This window comes from Salmo salar, chromosome ssa18, assembly GCF_905237065.1.
Source record: "Salmo salar chromosome ssa18, Ssal_v3.1, whole genome shotgun sequence".
NCBI classification, from domain to species: Eukaryota; Metazoa; Chordata; class Actinopteri; order Salmoniformes; family Salmonidae; genus Salmo; species Salmo salar.
Genome location: NC_059459.1, coordinates 31,670,090 through 31,688,242, shown reverse-complemented (window position 1 = coordinate 31,688,242; position 18,153 = coordinate 31,670,090). Strand labels below are relative to the sequence as shown.

The window sequence follows — 18,153 nt, the reverse complement described above, 5'->3', positions numbered from 1 at the left end:
GTCATTTATGAACATTTGAACATCTTGGCCATGTGCTGTTATAATCTCCACCCGGCACAGCCAGAAGAGGACTGGCCACCCCTCATAGCCTGGTTCCTCTCTAGGTTTCTTCCTAGGTTTGGCCTTTCTAGGGAGTTTTTCCTAGCCACCGTGCTTCTACACCTGCATTGCTTGCTGTTTGGGGTTTTAGGCTGGGTTTCTGTACAGCACTTTGAGATATCAGCTGATGTAAGAAGGGCTATATAAATACATTTGATTTGATTTGATCTCTAAGCCATTTTCACTCCCTATCCTGGAATAACTTCTGAAAGTTACTTTCACTTTTAACAACTTACTCTCTTAAATTGGCATTTCCCCCAAAAGTTAAGCCGCACTTGGAGAACCTTTTGTTTTTAATTTTTCATGGTATATCAATTTCTCTAACCAAAGATATCTCAAGATATTTCAATACCTCTAACCAAATCCCAGAGTTGTGTTGTGGATCCAACAGAGCTGAACTCTTGATAACTGAATGTTACAGCATTGAGCTACACTTTACCCTCAACAGGCGACTCAGAAGTGCAGGTTTACAGAAAACTAGGAGTCTGGTTAGACAGGTAAGTTGTGTGTCGGTCTGTATAGTTTTGCTGTGTGTGCAGACTAATAGCTCATTTACACAAAATTTTTATTTATGGACCCACCCATTGATTATTTCAATTAAGATGGAAGCACACATTGATCATAGAATCAATTCATCAATTCACACTTGGCATTTTAAGAATATAGATTTTTATTGACATAGCAGCAGCTTCAAGATAGTAAAATATACATTTAAACAGACTGAAAAGACTGAACGGACTGAACAGACGGAACAAAACAATATGTTTCTATTTGTATGACACTTTTTTTGTGTGTTTCTCTTTTTCATGCATAGTCCCAAAGCTAATAAATGTTTCATACATGTTTATAAAGGGTTAACACATTACAAATGGCTTATTACATGTTAACTACTGCAAGCTCAGATGAATAGGTTAAGGCTTAAGTAAGACTGGGAATAAGTATTTTAGCAGATAACTCGACAATACACAGCTTTCTGGAACAACTGCCTCTGGTCTGCTAAGGTCTATAACTGGTCTGCTGAGGCCTATAACTGGTCTGCTAAGGCCTATAACTGGTCTGCTAAGGCCTATAACTGGTCTGCTGAGGCCTATAACTGGTCTGCTGAGGCCTATAACTGGTCTGCTAAGGTCTATAACTGGTCTGCTAAGGTCTATAACTGGTCTGCTAAGGTCTATAACTGGTCTGCTAAGGTCTATAACTGGTCTGCTGAGGTCTATAACTGGCCTGCTGAGGCCTATAACTGGTCTGCTAAGGCATATAACTGGTCTGCTAAGGCCTATAACTGGTCTGCTAAGGCCTATAACTGGTCTGCTAAGGCCTATAACTGGTCTGCTGAGGCCTATAACTGGTCTGCTGAGGCCTATAACTGGTCTGCTAAGGTCTATAACTGGTCTGCTGAGGCCTATAACTGGTCTGCTAATGTCTATAACTGGTCTGCTGAGGCCAATAACTGGTCTGCTGAGGTCTATAACTGGTCTGCTGAGGCCTATAACTGGTCTGCTGAGGCCTATAACTGGTCTGCTGAGGCCTATAACTGGTCTGCTGAGGCCTATAACTGGTCTGCTGAGGCCTATAACTGGTCTGCTAAGGTCTATAACTGGTCTGCTAAGACCTATAACTGGTCTGCTAAGGCCTATAACTGGTCTGCTGAGGCCTATAACTGGTCTGCTGAGGCCTATAACTGGTCTGCTAAGGCCTATAACTGGTCTGCTGAGGTCTATAACTGGTCTGCTAAGGCCTATAACTGGTCTGCTAAGGCCTGGTCTGCTAAGGCCTATAACTGGTCTGTTAAGGCCTATAACTGGTCTGCTTAGGCCTATAACTGTTCTGTTAAGGCCTGGTCTGCTAAGGTCTATAACTGGTCTGCTAAGGTCTATAACTGGCCTGCTGAGGCCTATAACTGGTCTGCTAAGGCCTATAAATGGTCTGTTAAGGCCTATAACTCCTTACATGTTAATTTCCCAGACAAATCTGTTCCCTTGATCATGATATACAGTACTTCTTCAAAATCTATAAATTCAATAAATGTGCAAACTTCTCAATTCTTAGTTATGATCATCTATATGACATGTTATTTTTTTTGTATCACTTCTTTTCATGTGTGTGTTTGTGCACGCATGTTAAGACATAATACTTTTATGAGCAGTTCCATTATTGTTTGGGATTAATTGAAGATATGGTCACTCGTCCATGTTAAGACATAATACTTTTATGAGCAGTTCCATTATTGTTTGGGATTAATTGAAGATATGGTCACTCGTCCATGTTAAGACATAATACTTTTATGAGCAGTTCCATTATTGTTTGGGATTAATTGAAGATATGGTCACTCGTCCATCCAATTGAGGATTATTGCCAAGATCTGTGGCCGGGCAGTTCATGACCCCTGCAGTGTCAGTAATACAGTAACATACTGTAGCAGGACCTTGTATTTCTCAATGTGCTCCATCTTTCAAGTAAATAGACTACTGTGCTCCTACATTCAAGTATGTGAAGTGCAATGACAGGACTTGGAGTGAAGGAAAGCTCTGGGTCCATATCCCTAAAGAGTCCTATTGCAGGAGTGTCACAACTAGCTAGCTTGACTTAAATGTAAATAAAAGCTGATCTAGGATCAGGTCCTCCCTGTCCAAGTAATCTTATTCATCATGATCTAAAATGATCCTAGATCAGCATTTTAAAATGCTTTATGAATACAGGCCTGGGATTATAGGGACTATACTGACCGAATGGCCACACTACACCTTTCCTCTCAAAAATCACTCCATTTTGCAAATGAGAAAATAGTAAACGCTCAGGTTTGTATGGGAGGGTATTTGTTATCTCTGAATGAGTTGTGTTTTCTATATTCTCAGCAGCACAAAGAGAAGCAGAGAGAGATGTGGTGGTGTGCGTATTAATATATTGCTCTCTAAGAACATTCAAAGGCACAGGCTACAAAAAGCACAATGGACCTAAATAGATGAATCAGATGAAAAATCAGATAGATTCATCAGATATATGAAATGTATGAATCAGATTTGAAACCATTGATGTGGATCTCTCTAACAGTTACAGTACTGTGGGTTTAGGACATGGATGGACAACTATGGTACTCAGGGGTGCAGCAGTGTCCGCTGTTCTCTCTTCTCCCTGTGGGACTGTGGCACTCATTGACGAGAGAAGACACGCCTGGGCCCATGTTAAAAAAGTGTCTCAGGGAAGGAATGCTGATCTAGGATTAGGTCTCCCCCTGTCCATGTAATCCTATTAATTATGATCTACTGATCCTAGATCAGCACTCTGAGATTCTTTGTGAACATGGGTCCAGGTTTCCCAGGTAGCAGTTCAGTCACTGATTTGCAGGAAGAAAATAAAACCAGCAAACACAGGGCCCTCCTGAGGACGGGGGTTTCCCTGGTTGAAGTTTTTTTTAATCCTCTCTACACAGGTTCATCTGTAGAGAAGTACAGTACATTATGACATCAGTTTTAAAGAGGATCTGTAGAGGAACATCATTTACTTTGTAAGGAATGCAGAGACATATAAAACGACCATGCAAGCAGCATTCAGCATCTTTGAGAAGCACTGTGCAACATTCACGTGATGCCAAAGTCCTTCCCCCTGTCTGTCTGTTTATCTATGCACTTTTGGTTTACAGTACGATTCAAAATGGACGTCAAGATAAACAGCTTAGTCATCATGTCCACTGTTATAAGCACCATACTCACTGTCACTCCTCTCCCTGTTCTTCCATAATAGATAGTGTATAACTACGACTAGCTAGCAGCACACAGTGTCCTCCTTTAGGCACGATGGTATATACTATAGTACATAATGCAATAGATACACTGGAATTATGCACACTTCCTCCCTCACACGCACACAATCTTAAACAAGCATGCCACACGTTAATATTCTGAGACACTCATCAGCTATACTGTAACAGCTAGAGGCCAAGACACACCGTCTGTCTGTCTGTCTGTCTGTCTGTCTGCCCGCCCGCCCTACCTTCTCTCCATGTTAGAAAGTGCAAAGTGAAGCAAGAAGGGGCGAGATAGTGACTCTGGTGGGGAGAAGAGGTTAGTGGCTAGGGTCTGATGACCCCCCTTCTCCCTTAGCCTCTCTGGTGCTCTGTCCCCCGGCAGGGTTCTTCAAGATCCTCTCCACAAACGCTTTGCCTCGTCCTGCTACACGTGGCCCTGCACACACATGCACGCATGCGCAAATACCCACAAACACACATCCATACAATTAACATATTTACATTAAAATACAGTCACACTCACAGGGTCTCATGACAGTCCAAACAGACTACATACTCACTACTCACCAGCTGATTCCTTCAGAATGTCCTCCAGTCTCTCTCTCAGACATCCTCTCTCTGTGTCTTCCTCTCTGCTCTCCACTCTCTGGCGGATCAGCTCCTTTACCTGCAGCACTGCCCACAACAGGCCATCTGAAGGAATTACACCACCAGAGACACGAAGGATTGACTGAATGAGCTAAAATGGCTGCATACTGGCTAAATTCCCTTGGAAAGTCTCAGTATAAATTAAATCGTAAAAATGTATATTTAAAGCACATAGGCTATGTTAAGTGTGAAAAAGGATTGTATGAAACAGATCATTATCTACAACAGTGTGTTAGAGCCAGTGGCGGTTGGTGCCGTTTAAAATTAGAGAGGTGGATTTTTTTTTTATAATCAAGGTGACAGACAGTGACACATTCAGTATCGCCTTGCACACTCTTGCCTGCATCTAGCTGATCTGGGGTGGAATCATTAGTCCAAACAGAACGTTTTGCAACTAAAACAAGAGTTTGTATTGGACAAATTCAGGTAGGTCCTTCCCCGTTCCGTTTGCTTCTGTTTAAGACAGAATCGTCAGAATGAATACACCCCTGATCATCCGCACACACAGTTCACTTTCATAGCAGACAAATACGGAATCATTGCTAATCCTCGCTGTATAATCCCTTTTTCCATTTACGCGCTCTCCTCTCACATTTTTCCTTCGCTTGTGGACTTCAGTGCATAACACAACAGCTGTCTATGACCAAGTGCAAAAACCTCTCCAAGCTAAACCTTCATACCATAACGCTAACCGCTAAGCCTACATTGTTGTCACCATATTAATATTATAGTCAACAAACTAGAACTAACGTGTAAGTAAACCCACAATCCAATCCATGTGTACAATCACACAGTACAGTGTACAGCAAGCAGTTAAGCAGTTAAACCAGCGGGCCCCGGTGGCAATAAATTAATAAAACAGAAAGCTTAAGCTTGACTTGAAGAGTTGCAGCGTTGGATAGCCTTAGCCAGCTAGCTAACATAAATAGCATTCCTCTCTGTTTGAATCAGGATGTTGAGTAGGCTAAACTAGCTGCATTAGATAAGTGAAAAGTAAACTAAGAAGGAAAAAAGACAATGAAATATAGCTATCACTCTCTCTCTCTGCTGCTTCTACTTAATTTGTTCAAAACTGCTTAACTATTGTCTTTCACTCTCTTGGAGTGAACTACTCACCACTGCAGTGTTAGCTAGCTGTAGCTTATGCCTTCAGTACTAGATTCATTCTTTGTTCCTTTGATTGGATGGACAACATGTCAGTTCATACTGCAAGAGCACTGATAGGTTGGAGGACGTCCTCCGGAAGTCGTCATAGTTACTGTGTGAGTCTATGGAAGGAGCTGAGAACCATGAGCCTCCTAGGTTTTGTATTGAAGTCAATGTACCCAGAGGAGGATGGAAGATAGCTGTCCTCCAGCTACAGCATGGTGCTACCCTACAGAGTGCTGTTGAGGCTACTGTAGACTTTCATCGCAACACAGTGTGTTTTAATCAGTTATTTGGTGACGTGAATATATTTAGTATAGTTTTATCTAAAAAGGATAGCTTTTTTAATGTTGAACCATTTTATATTTTCAGAAATGTATTTAGTAGCATTGCCCTCCCCTTCCTACTCTGAGGAGCCTCCAGTGGTCAGGACCCTGTGGCTTCTGGTTGATTAGGTCATATCTTGAGAATAGCGTGGTCCCAAATCTGATTGCTCTGTATTACCAAGTCCTAAGACTGCACATACAGATCTGGGACCAGCTAGATTGAGACAGGGTCCTCGCTAGAAACACAATCTTTCTCTACTTGTTGGATCACCAACAGAACCCCTAACAGCAGTTTTAGGTGGGTCACTGATTATAAATCGGAAGAAATAACTCACCATACTCCTGGTTCAGACCCCACAGTTTGATTTTGTTGGCCTCGTGCTGGGCTTTCTTCTTCAGCCGACATGCTCTGTGGAGAGAGAGGGCGAGAGAGAGAGAGAGAGAGAGATGGGAGTGTTGATAAACTCTCATATCTATTGGGTGAAATACCACTGTGTGCAATCACAGCAGCAAGATTTGTGACCTGTTGCCACAAGAAAAGGGCAACCAGTAAAGAACAAACACCATTGTAAATACAACCTATTTATGTTTATTTATTTTCACTTTTGTACTTTAACAATTTATACATCATTACAACACTGTATATATACACATAATATGACATTTGAAATGTATTTATTATTTTGGAACTTTTGTAAGTGTAATGTTTACAGTCAATGTTTTATTATCTATTTCATTTGCTTTGGCAATGTAAATATGTTTCCCATGCCAATAAAGCCCTTAAATTGAAATTGAATTGAGAGACAGAGAGAAGAGAGTGTGAGCGAGAGAGAGACAGCGAGAGAGTGTGAGAGAGAGACAGACAGACAGAGTGAGAGAGATAGCGAGAGACAAGGAAATAGAGAGAGACAGGGAGAGAGACAGAGAGTGAGAGACAGAGAGAGACAGTTTACCAGCCTATAGCCAGAGCTTATGCTGCGCTACACTCGACCTCACTAGCACTTAGCTAGACGCAGGTTGAATTTAACACAGCACAGTTCTGTTGAGTGGTACTTCCATCTGGGACACCCTGCTGTACAAATCAAATGTACTTCTGAAAGTGCAGTGTGGAAAAGCCACTAGCGAATTATGCCTCTCTGGTTAGACAGGTAAGTCGTGTGTATGTGTCCGTGTCCTAGTGTGTACGTGTACCTGGAGGCCAGTTTGTTCCTCTCCTTTCGTGTTGGGGCCCTGGCAGTAACAGGCAGGTCACTGACAGGAGTCAGGCCCTCCAGAGCAGAGCTGAGTGTATGGAGCTGCTCTCCCAAGCTCTGTAGCTTCCCAGGGCTGGGGGTCAGGTCACTGGCATCTGTACGACGGGCCTTCCTCTGGCCTCGCTTACCTGGGGAACACACAGGAGTTTGTGGTTGGTTTTACATAAGTAAGTCTGTAAGTCGCTCTGGATAAGAACATCTGCTAAATGACTAAATGTAATTGTATGTTTCCAAGCATGCAAGCACTCGAGACGCAACTGACAGTGCAGCTAATGCAGCTATACTTTAGACTCCACTAACAAAGTATTTGTGTTTGGCAATAGAAATGAGAGATGGCGAGGTTGAAGCAGCAAATTTTACTTCTGAATTTTAACACCCATGGTGTTAAAGGGATACTTGGGGATTTTGGCAATGAGGCCTTTTATCTGCTTCCCCAGAGTCAGATGAAGTCGTGGATATCAGATTTATGCTAGTCGATACTCAGACTTCCAGTCAGTGCACTAATTCTAGTTAGCATTGGCTCGCGAAACTACCTCGAATTTCTTTCATATCGGACACAGAGACATAAAAATGGTATCATCTGTGTTCATCTGACTCTGGGGAAGTAGATAAAGGGCCTCATTGCCAAAATCTCGAAGTATCCCTTTAAAATTAACACTTTCCTAATATGTATGTGACCCACCGAATGAGTATTGATACATTTATAAAAATTAAGAACATATACAATGTAAAAATGTTTTACATCTTCCTTTCCTTATTCTATTGTACATTAGTGAGTCTTATGGCTTGGGGTTGAGGTCTCACCATTGGTGGAGGTCCCCTCTTTCAGGCACAAGGTGGTGGGTAGGGTGCTAGGGCCCCAGATTATATCCCCTTCATATTTATCTTCATCTCTTTCTTCATATCTCTCTTTGGCTCTCCCTCTATCTTTCTCTCCATCTCTCCCCAGGTCTGCCTCACTGAAGAGGCTACATTCCCAGTAATGCCGGCGTTTCTTTTGTCTCTTATGGGACTGAAGCTCCTCCTCTTCCTTCCCATTCTCTTCCTCCATGGCTTCTCTCCCCTTCTCCTCTTTCCCATCTTCCTCCTTCTCCTCCTCTTCCTCTCCAATATCGCTGTCTGTTCCTTGACTAGACTCAGTGTCTGGCTCACTCTGTAGAGAGTAGTTATGCACCATCTCTTCCTGCCCCACTTGCTGCAGCCCTTCCCTAGCTTCACTCTCCCGCCCTCCAGCCTCTTGGCTCCAGGACTCCGGATATCTACCAGCCAGGAGGAGGTGTCCAGCCCCCAACCCTACACAGGGTGTGAGGTCTGTGGGGTTCCTCAGCTGCCTGCCCCCTGGTCTCAGGGATAACCATGGTTCTTCTCTGCCTCCCTGTGGAGAGCAAAACAGAGTAGGTAGAAGTTTGCTCTAAACCATGGTCAGAGTTCCTAAGGACTGCCCATGGATCCACATCAGACTCAACTAATCAATAGTTTCCTCAGTTGTGTTAGTGCTTGGCTGGAACAAACAGCTGCACACCCTGTAGATCTCCAGAACCTGAAGTGACTTCCCGGGATCTAATGGTGAAGGTTAGTGAGGATGTTAATCTGGATAATCTGTGGTTAAGAGTAACTCATACCTCAGGTGAGACGGAGGAGCTCTCGCAGCTCGGTGGTGCCCCCTCTGGGCTGCCTTTGGCGTAGTGTGTGATGTCATCCAGGGCCGAGATGTCCCAGCGACGCTCGGAGGTGTGTGTGTCGTCAGTGATCACATCCTCCAAGAGATCACTGAGTAGCTCACATCCAGGCTGCTGGCCTCGACACAGGGACAGGGCTGGGGCCCCCAACATCACCACCACACCCTTAGGACACTACAACAGAGACCAAACACATAGTCTGTCTTACTTCTGTGGTATTCAATTCCAGATCCAGAGGTCAATAGCATTGATGGTTTTCATTCTTCCATCCCCTCTAATCAGGGACTGAGTCAGACCACAGGAGGTTGGTGTCACCTTAATTGGGGAGTTGGGGCTCGTGGTAATTGCTGGAGCGGAATGGTATCAAACACATCAAACCCATGGTTTCCATGTGTTTGATGCCATTCCATTTACTCCATTCCAGCCATTAATATGACCTGGCTTCCCTTCAGCAGCCTCCACTGATTCAGACATGGGACATACACAAGTGACAAATGTTTTCCACTGTACCTACGTTGTCTGACTCTGTACTGCCCCCTGTAGGAGAGATGGTGAATGGCTCTAAGGTCACAGATAACCCGTTGGTCCCATAGGCCTCACCAAAGACAGGCTCCATCCCACTGCTACCTGGCTAGAGAGAGAGAAGGGGAAGGGGTCAGAGTTGTATGGAGGAGATAGAAAGATAAAGGGGAGGAAGACAGAGAGAGAAAGCGAGAGAAAGGCAGATATGACTCGTCATATTGTACAATAGCCAGCATTAAGTTTGTAACCTAGCAACTCATCATGATAAAGTATCTATATTTTATGAAGTATAATGTAGAATTTATTGTAGTATAACAAGGCTGTGTACCTGAGGCATGGTGGTGCTTGGACCTGTTCAGAGGCAGAAGGATGGGTCAACAGTTTAGTACGGTTAGCTTCGTCATCATCAGTACACCAACCGCCAGAGATCAGAGTTCACATCATCTGATAACAGAGACAGACAGTTAGCCTTAACATTTTAAAATCGAGCAGCTGATTTAGTTCAGGTTGCAGAGATTAGTTACAGTGGCTTGCGAAAGTATTCACCCCCTTGGCATTTTTCCTATTTTGTTGCCTTACAACCTGTAATTAAAATTGATTTTTGGGGGGGGTTTGTATAATTTGATTTACACAAAATATCTACCACTTTGAAGATGCTAAATATTTTTTTTGTGAAACAAACAAATAATAAGACTAAAAAACTGACAACTTGAGCATGAATAACTATTCACTCCCCCCAAAGTACATAGTTTGTATAGCCACCTTTTGCAGCAATTACAGCTGCAAGTCTCATGGGGTATGTCTCTAAAAGCTTGACACATCTAGCCACTGGGATTTTTGCCCATTCTTCAAGGCAAAACTGCTACAGCTCCTTCAAGTTGGATGGGTTCCGCTGGTGTACCACAATCTTTAAGTCATACCACAGATTCTCAATTGAATTGAGGTTCGGGCTTTGACTAGGCCAATCCACGACATTTAAATGTTTCCCCTTAAACCACTCGAGTGTTGCTTTAGCAGTATGCTCAGGGTCATTGTCCTGCTGGAAGGTGTCCCTCCGTCCCAGTCTGTCACGGCTGTCGAAATGATCGGACCAACGCGCAGCATGGTTGTGGTTCCACATACTTATATTTATTGTGAAACGTTGCAAAACACCAAATACTTGAAAATACAAAAACAACAAACCGTGACGCAGAGAGGAAAACACACTACTCAAAAGATAATCACCCACAAAAACAGGTGGGACAAACATCAACTTAAATATGACCTCCAATTAGAGACAACGACAACCGGCTGCCTCTAATTGGAGGTCATGCCAAACAAAAACCAACATAGAAATCCAAAACTGGAAACTGAACATAGAAATACAAAAACAGACAAACACCCCCTGTCACGCCCTGACCTACTCTACCATAGAAAGTGACTAATGTCAATGGCGGCGGCTCTGGTTCCGGGCGTAGTACCCCCACCGCCCGCTGATCCCCCTGTTTCTGTGTGTCCGGAGGAACCAGACCATGGATCATCACCGGAGGCTTCGGACCGTCAACCGCCGCTGAAGACTCTGGACTGCAGACCGCCACTGAAGACCCTGGGCTGCAGACCGCCGCTGGAGGCTCCGGACTGAGGAGCGTCGCTGGAGGCTCTGGACTGGGGAGCGTCGCTGGAGGCTCCGGACTGGGGAGCGTCGCTGGAGGCTCCGGACTGAGGAGCGTCGCTGGAGGCTCCGTACTGATGAGCGTCGCTGGAGGCTCTGGACTGAGGAGTTTCGCTGGAAGCCTGATGCGTGGGGCTGGCATAGGAGGCGCCAGACTAGTAACACGCAACTCAGGGCGAGTGCGGAGCAGGAACAGGACACCCAGGACTGGGCAGGCGCACTGGAGGCCTGATGCGTGGGGCTGGCATAGGAGGCGCCAGACTAGTAACACGCACCTCAGGGCGAGTGCGGGGAGCAGGCACAGGACGTACTGGGCTATGGAGGCGCACTGAAAGGAGAGTATGAGGAACAGGCACAGGGCGTACTGGGCTATGGAGGCGCACTGGAGGGAGAGTGCGAGGAGCAGGCACAGGACGTACTGGGCTATTGAGGCGCACTGGAGGGAGAGTGCGAGGAGCAGGCACAGGACGTACTGGGCTGTGGATGCGCACTGGAGGTCTGGAGCGTATGGCTTGCACAACCCGCCCTGGCTGGATGCTCAACTCAGCTCGACAACTGCAGGGTGCGGGCACAGATTGCACCGGCCTGTGAATGCGTCCTGACGACACAGTGCGCATCACCGCACAACGGTGCCCGCCCCGTCACTTGCTCCCCTAGTAAGCACGGGAAGTTGGCTCAGGACTCCACCCTGACTCTGCCAAATTCCCCGTGTGCCCCTCGCACTTGCCTCTTCGTTGGTATCGTGCCTCCTCTCGTCGCCGCTCTGCTCTCGCTGCCTCCACCTGTTCCCATGGAAGGCGATCCCATCCCACCTGGATCTTCCCTCCCATGTCCATTTTTCCTGCTGATCCATCCCACGCTGCTTGGTCCTTTGGTGGTGGGTGATTCTGTCACGGCTGTCGAAATGATCGGACCAATACGCAGCATGGTTGTGGTTCCACATACTTATATTTATTGTGAAATGTTGCAAAACACCAAATACTTGAAAATACAAAAACAACAAACCGTGACGCAGAGAGGAAAACGCACTACTCAAAAGATAATCACTCACAAAAACAGGTGGGACAAACATCAACTTAAATATGACCTCCAATTAGAGACAACGACAACCGGCTGCCTCTAATTGGAGGTCATGCCAAACAAAAACCAACATAGAAATACAAAACTAGAAACTGAACATAGAAATACAAAAACAGACAAACACCCCCTGTCACGCCCTGACCTACTCTACCATAGAAAATCACAACTTACTATGGTCAGGACGTGACACAGTCCCAAATCTCTGGAAGACTGAAACAGGTTTCCCTCAAGAATTTCCCTGTATTTAGCGCCATCTATCATTCCTTCAATTCTGACCAGTTTCCCAGTCCCTGCCAATGAAAAACATCCCCACAGCATGATGCTGGCACCACCATGCTTCACTGTGGATATAGGGTTGTCGGGGTGATGAGAGGTGTTGTGTTTGCACCAGACATAGAGTTTTCCTTGATGGCCAAAAAGCTCCATTTTAGTCTCATCTGACCAGAGTACCTTCCTCCATATGTTTGGGGAGTCTCCCACATGCCTTTTGGCGAACACCAAACGTGTTTGCTTATTTTTTTCGTTAAGCAATGGCTTTTTTCTGGCCACTCTTCCGTAAAGCCCAGCTCTGTGGAATGTACTGCTTAAAGTGGTCCTATGGACAGATACTCCAATCTCTGCTGTGGATGTCACGTTCTGACCAGTAAAGGGGTCATTTGTTATTGTAGTTTGGTCAGGACGTGGTCAGGACGTGGCAGGGGGTATTTGTTTTATGTGGTTCGGGGTGTGTGTTTATGTAGAGGGGTGTTTGGTTTGAGTATTCCGGGGGTTTTGGGTTATGTTCTATGTGTCGTATTCTAGGTTCTATCTATGTTGTGTATTTCTTTGTGTTGGCCTGGTATGGCTCTCAATCAGGAACAGCTGTACATCGTTGTTGCTGATTGAGAGTCATACTTAGGTAGCCTGTTTTCACCTGTCCCTTTGTGGGAAGTTGTATTCGTGCACTGCTATGTTTAGCCTGCAGAACTGTTAGCTGTCGTTCGTTTTTTCGTTTTGTTGTTTTCATGTGGTGTTCGTAATAAAATAAATATGAGCACTCAACCCGCTGCGCCTTGGTCCATTACGTACGACGACCGTTACAGTGGAGCTTTGCAGCTCCTTCGGGGTTATCTTTGGTCTCTTTGTTGCCTGTCTGATTAATGCCCTCCTTGCCTGATCCATGACTTTTGGTTGGTGGCCCTCTCTTGGCAGGTTTGTTGTGGTGCCATATTCTTTCCATTTTTTTATAATGGATTTAATGGTGCTCTGTGGGATGTTCAAAGTTTCTGATATTTTTTTATAACCCAACCCTGATCTGTACTTCTCCACAACTTTGTCCCTGACCTGTTTGAAGAGCTCCTTGGCCTTCCTGGTGTCGCTTACTTGGTGGTGCCCCTTGCTTAGTGGTGTTGCAGACTCTGGGGCCTTTCAGAACAGGTGTATATATTCTGAGATCATGTGACAGATCATGTGACACTTAGATTGCACACAGGTGGCCTTTATTTAACTAATTATGTGACTTCTGAAGGTAATTGGTTGCACCAGATCTCATTTAGGGGCTTCATAGCGAAGGGGGTGAATACATATGCACAAACCACTTTTCGTTTTTTATTTTTAGAAACAAGTTATTTTTTCATTTCACCTCACCAATTTGGACTATTTTGTGTATGTAAATCCAAATAAAAATCAATTTAAATTACAGGTTGTAATGCAACAAAATAGGAAAAACGCCAAGGGGGATGAATACTTTTGCAAGGCACTGTACAGTTCTCCCAGGACAGATCGAGTAGCTTGTCAGGCTTTTAAGACTTGGTTTTGGGCTGTGAGATTACTTAGTACTGATTCATCCAGGGCCATTTCTTGCCTGCCCTAGGCAAGACCCCCCCCAAAAAAAAACTCCCAGTGAGCAAAATTACGTTGAAAAGGTTCAATTTAGGTTCTTAATTAAAGGTGAAAACATTTATTTTACGTATGTTTAAAATACACATTTTCCAGGACGTTGAAAGGGCGTCTTTGATTTTGTTACGTTACAGCCTTATTCTAAAATTGATCAAATGTTTTTTTCTCCTCATCAATTTACACAATAACCGTAATGAAAACGCGAAAACAGTTTTTTTGACATTTTTGCAAATGTATTAAAAATAAATAACAGATACCTTAAGTATTCAGACCCTTTGCTATGAGACTTGAAATTGGGCTCAGGTGCATCCTGTTTGCATTGATAATCCTTGAGATGTTTCTACAACTTGATTGGAGTCCACCTGTGGTAAATTCAATTGATTGGACAGGAGTTGGAAAGGCACACACCTGTCTATATACGATCCAACAGTTGAAGGAATTGTCTGTAGAGCTCAGAGACAGGATTGTGTCGAGGCACAGATCTGGGGAAGGGTACCAACACATTTCTGCAGCACTGAAGGCCCCCAAGAACACAGTGGCCTCAAACATTCTTAAATGGAAGAAGTTTGGAGCCACCAAGATTCTTCCTAGAGCTGGCCTTCCGGACAAACTGAGCAATCTGGGGAGAAGGACCTTGTTAAGGGATGTGACCAAGAACCCGATGGTCACTATTCTAGGGGTCTGAATACTTTCTGAATGCACTGTATTTGGTTAGGTTATAGATCGGAGAATCCTGCATGATGTAAAAAGTGTCCGTCTCATTACATTGTTATACATTTTATCTCCAGCCTGCAGCCTACAGAAAAGGCCACATACTGTTTCTACGATATCCTATATCTACTACATCATTTATGTTTGATGATTGCTTTGACAGAACGTTGTTAGAGCGCTCCAGCAATGAGTCTCTCCAACTGCACCCTAAATATTTTGCGCCCCTGCCGTTGACAAAGTGTGCATTGTTTATCACAGGGCCGCATCAGCGCTCACCTAAAAAGCCCATAGGCCACTGGTTGAGAGAAATTGGCATTTTAGGGGGGCAGAATTATGTGAGGTTTTATGTGTTGTTGTTGGAGGTGTGTCTTGGTCAGTTTAGCTCAGAAAATGCCGCCCTCGTCTATCTGCCACCATAGGCAGCCGCCTAATCCTGCCTAATGGATTCATCACTGCAGTGACATCTAGGTTAATCTAGCAGCTCATCACATGAGCAATGTTAATATAGACCTCAACAAGACCATATAGCTTCTAGCTGGTATATACAAGGGGTAATCTGCTGCAGTTTAGGTTCGTTTGCCAGGTTATACTTTATTTGACAGACCACATTTATTTTTGCTCTTTGGGAGTCCTTCAATCAAGCACTACAATTTATGTTATGTATTTATGCTATCATTGTTCACAAGCTTTCTGAACAACTAACAGCACTGTAAAACAACTATCAGGACTGTAAAACAACTATCAGGACTGTAAAATTGGGTTGCTGTATTCCATCATATGAGCACAGAGAGACAGAAAGACAGAGGGGGGGAAAGAGATAGAGGAAGGACTAATATTCACAGCCAACATCCTGTGCCCCAGATCCCTAAAATAGTCCTAATCAGTCATTTCCCTGTGTCACACACACACACACACACACACACACACACACACACACACACACACACACACACACACACACACCCATAACTCTACAGAGGGATAGTCTGAAGAAACAGCCTTTCTTCCACATGAGACAGAGAGAAGAGTGCCTACTTCTTTCCAAGAAATAAATGGAATAGCAAAGCTCTGTACCTGACAGCTGTGTGGTGAATTTATTTTCACTATAAACCGACTGTTATTCTCATTCAGTCTCATGCCATCATTGAGGACATTAAAGTTTTGTGAAACTGAGCATACATTTAGCTGAACGTCGTGTAAGCCTTTTAAAACAACATTTGGCAACAATATCACCCTGACACTGTCCCTGACACTCAAGTTACGAAAATACAGTATTTTGAACGAACAGCTAGCTGTCTTACCTCCTGCATGGACTGTGTGTCACATTTTCCGACGTTGAAGCGCGCCCCCGTTATCTGTCAACGCGCAGCCCCGCGGTTCTGACAGCGAGCGCTCTGGAAGCCAGCAGCCTAAAGTCCGATAGGAAATAGGCTAAACATTTGACCACTAAATAGTACTCGTTGCAATATCAGCAACGATAAGCCTATGCAGCATACAATATTATATTTGTATTAGGCCTACACAGCTATAACCTAGGAGGCCACTGTATATAATACAGGAAGAGCACATCAGCATTGACTGGCATCAGAGTCGCAACAAAATAACCAACCTAAAACAGTAGGCTACAGAGTTATTGCTCGATTCATGGCTACCTTGCTGTAGAAGGCTAGGCTACTTACCGTCCACTGTTCCAGCAGTTACAATCAGGGGAACAAAGTTACATCCACATAAACCAATGTTCTTCTCCGCAAGACCGCATAAATTACAAGAATTAAAGATATGTTGTGGTCCTCTAGTATATCGACGCAAAATGCATTTGGGCTAGTTCTGAACAGCTGGTTTTGGAATGGTCTAGACATGGCGAAACAAGGAAACATTTTTCTTTATTTCCCATTAATACACAAATTGGTTGTTATTATAAATGACATATATTACATTAATGTCATCAAATTAACATAGTCATCTTCAAGACTTCATTAAGTTAGGATATATTTCCACTAAATACAATAATGTGGAACTTGTTGATAAATAAATCCCCTCAGAACCCAAATGGTTCAGTCCGGGATCAGCTGTGAAAATGCATGATTTTTTCCTAAGGAACCATAGAGAAAGTAAGGAATGAAATTAAAGGAGAAAATCAGTCATGTAATTTGTGTAGGCAGATATGTCTGATTATGTTATAATTACTGAGAACTACATGCTACACACAGTGCATGGATTTTACTACACTTAAATCAGCTTTTCTTGTGGGGCCAGCCCCCCTTTGGAGGAACGAGAGGTCGACAGGATGGTGCCGAGAGGTAGCCTACGGTGAAACACGTTTTAGTGGCTAGAGACAATAATGCTCTATTTTAAATTGGTCGAATCACTGTGCGGTGCTGGTGACCTCATGATAATAATTAAGTCATCTTTAAATAATGTGCATGTTTTGGTAGGCAGAGACGGTATAGAAAGTATAGAATCCCTTAGCTCTGGTACTAGGTATCCTAGTAGCCTAAATAGCCTATTGACTTGGACTATCCTGCTTAAGGCAATACACATTTGATTATATGTTTAACACATTTGATTTCTTGAAAAGTGAGGTGAGCAAGCAAAGAAAAAAACGTTTGTTAAATTACAATTGCAAATGCAACCTTAGTTCAACACCTATAGTACTTAATCAATACATTTTAGCCTCTTGTAGACGTTACAAGTGGCATAGTTCAGCCATTATGCGAGAGGAAGTTGGTTTCCCTTTAATTCTATAATTTGCTATAATGATTTTAGAAAATATTCCCTGAAGGGAATGGAAACGTTTTACAAGTGCAAATAAAACAATCTATACAAACCCAAAATATATGACCCTTGTGTTTGTCATATACACGTTTCTACTTAAAAAAAACTAAAACTAAATGGGTGCCGCATTAAAATTGCCATGGTAACGAGATGCTAGCTGCAACATCATCTGCTGGATAGAACAACTTGGAATGTTGATTTAGGATGGATTTTACTGTGGGGAGTGACTGCTCTCTCCTTCAAATATTGAACAAAATGACCTTGTGTCACGACTACTGCCGAGAGTGGTTCCTCTTCCTGTTCGGGTGGCGCTCGGCGGTCGTCGTCACCGGCCTACTAGCTGCCATCGATCCCCTTTTCGTTTTTCTGTTAGTTATGTCTTGCACCTGTGTTCATTTAGGTAATTAGTGGTGTTATTTAAGCCCGCCTCTCCACCTGTTCTGTGTGCGGGCTTGTTACGTGTTTTCACTGTGTTTGTGTAGTGTATCGTGTTGTTGGACTTTGGGTTTTTGTTACGCCCTGTTGTGTTTGGGCATATTTCTCTTTTGTGGTTCTTATTAAATATATATTGTACCAAACATTTTTCTGCCTCCTGCGCCTGACTCCACACCCACGACGTCCAAGCGTTACAGAAGCCCGC

At 43.8% G+C, this 18,153-nt stretch overlaps 1 protein-coding gene across 2 annotated transcripts; it reads right to left on the bottom strand.

Annotated features, from left to right (window-relative positions):
- Positions 1-751: 751 nt before the first annotated feature.
- Positions 752-16,568, bottom strand: LOC106577239 (CREB3 regulatory factor). Of its 2 annotated transcripts, none has more exons than XM_014155163.2 (10): positions 16,418-16,568; positions 16,040-16,147; positions 9,747-9,862; positions 9,407-9,527; positions 8,840-9,070; positions 8,022-8,592; positions 7,156-7,345; positions 6,300-6,373; positions 4,412-4,537; positions 752-4,280 (listed from the first exon to the last, which is right to left on the bottom strand). In XM_014155163.2, exons 5-10 carry the CDS (start codon positions 9,047-9,049, stop codon positions 4,162-4,164), a joined length of 1,290 nt encoding a protein of 429 aa, XP_014010638.2. In that variant the 5' UTR covers positions 9,050-9,070; positions 9,407-9,527; positions 9,747-9,862; positions 16,040-16,147; positions 16,418-16,568; the 3' UTR covers positions 752-4,161. The 2 variants fall into 2 exon arrangements, with proteins under 2 accessions (XP_014010638.2, XP_014010632.2); XM_014155157.2 differs by having other exon boundaries at positions 9,411-9,527.
- Between the last annotated feature and the right edge of the window lie 1,585 nt (positions 16,569-18,153).

What these genes read in the sequence shown, in the direction of transcription:
- LOC106577239 (XM_014155157.2), bottom strand. An exon ending in AGAGGGGACCTCCACCAATG is followed by an intron (nt 7,346 to 8,021) that starts GTGAGACCTCAA and finishes TGTGTTCCCCAG; the next exon opens with GTAAGCGAGGCCAGAGGAAG. An exon ending in GGGTCTGAACCAGGAGTATG is followed by an intron (nt 4,538 to 6,299) that starts GTGAGTTATTTC and finishes TAATTCCTTCAG; the next exon opens with ATGGCCTGTTGTGGGCAGTG.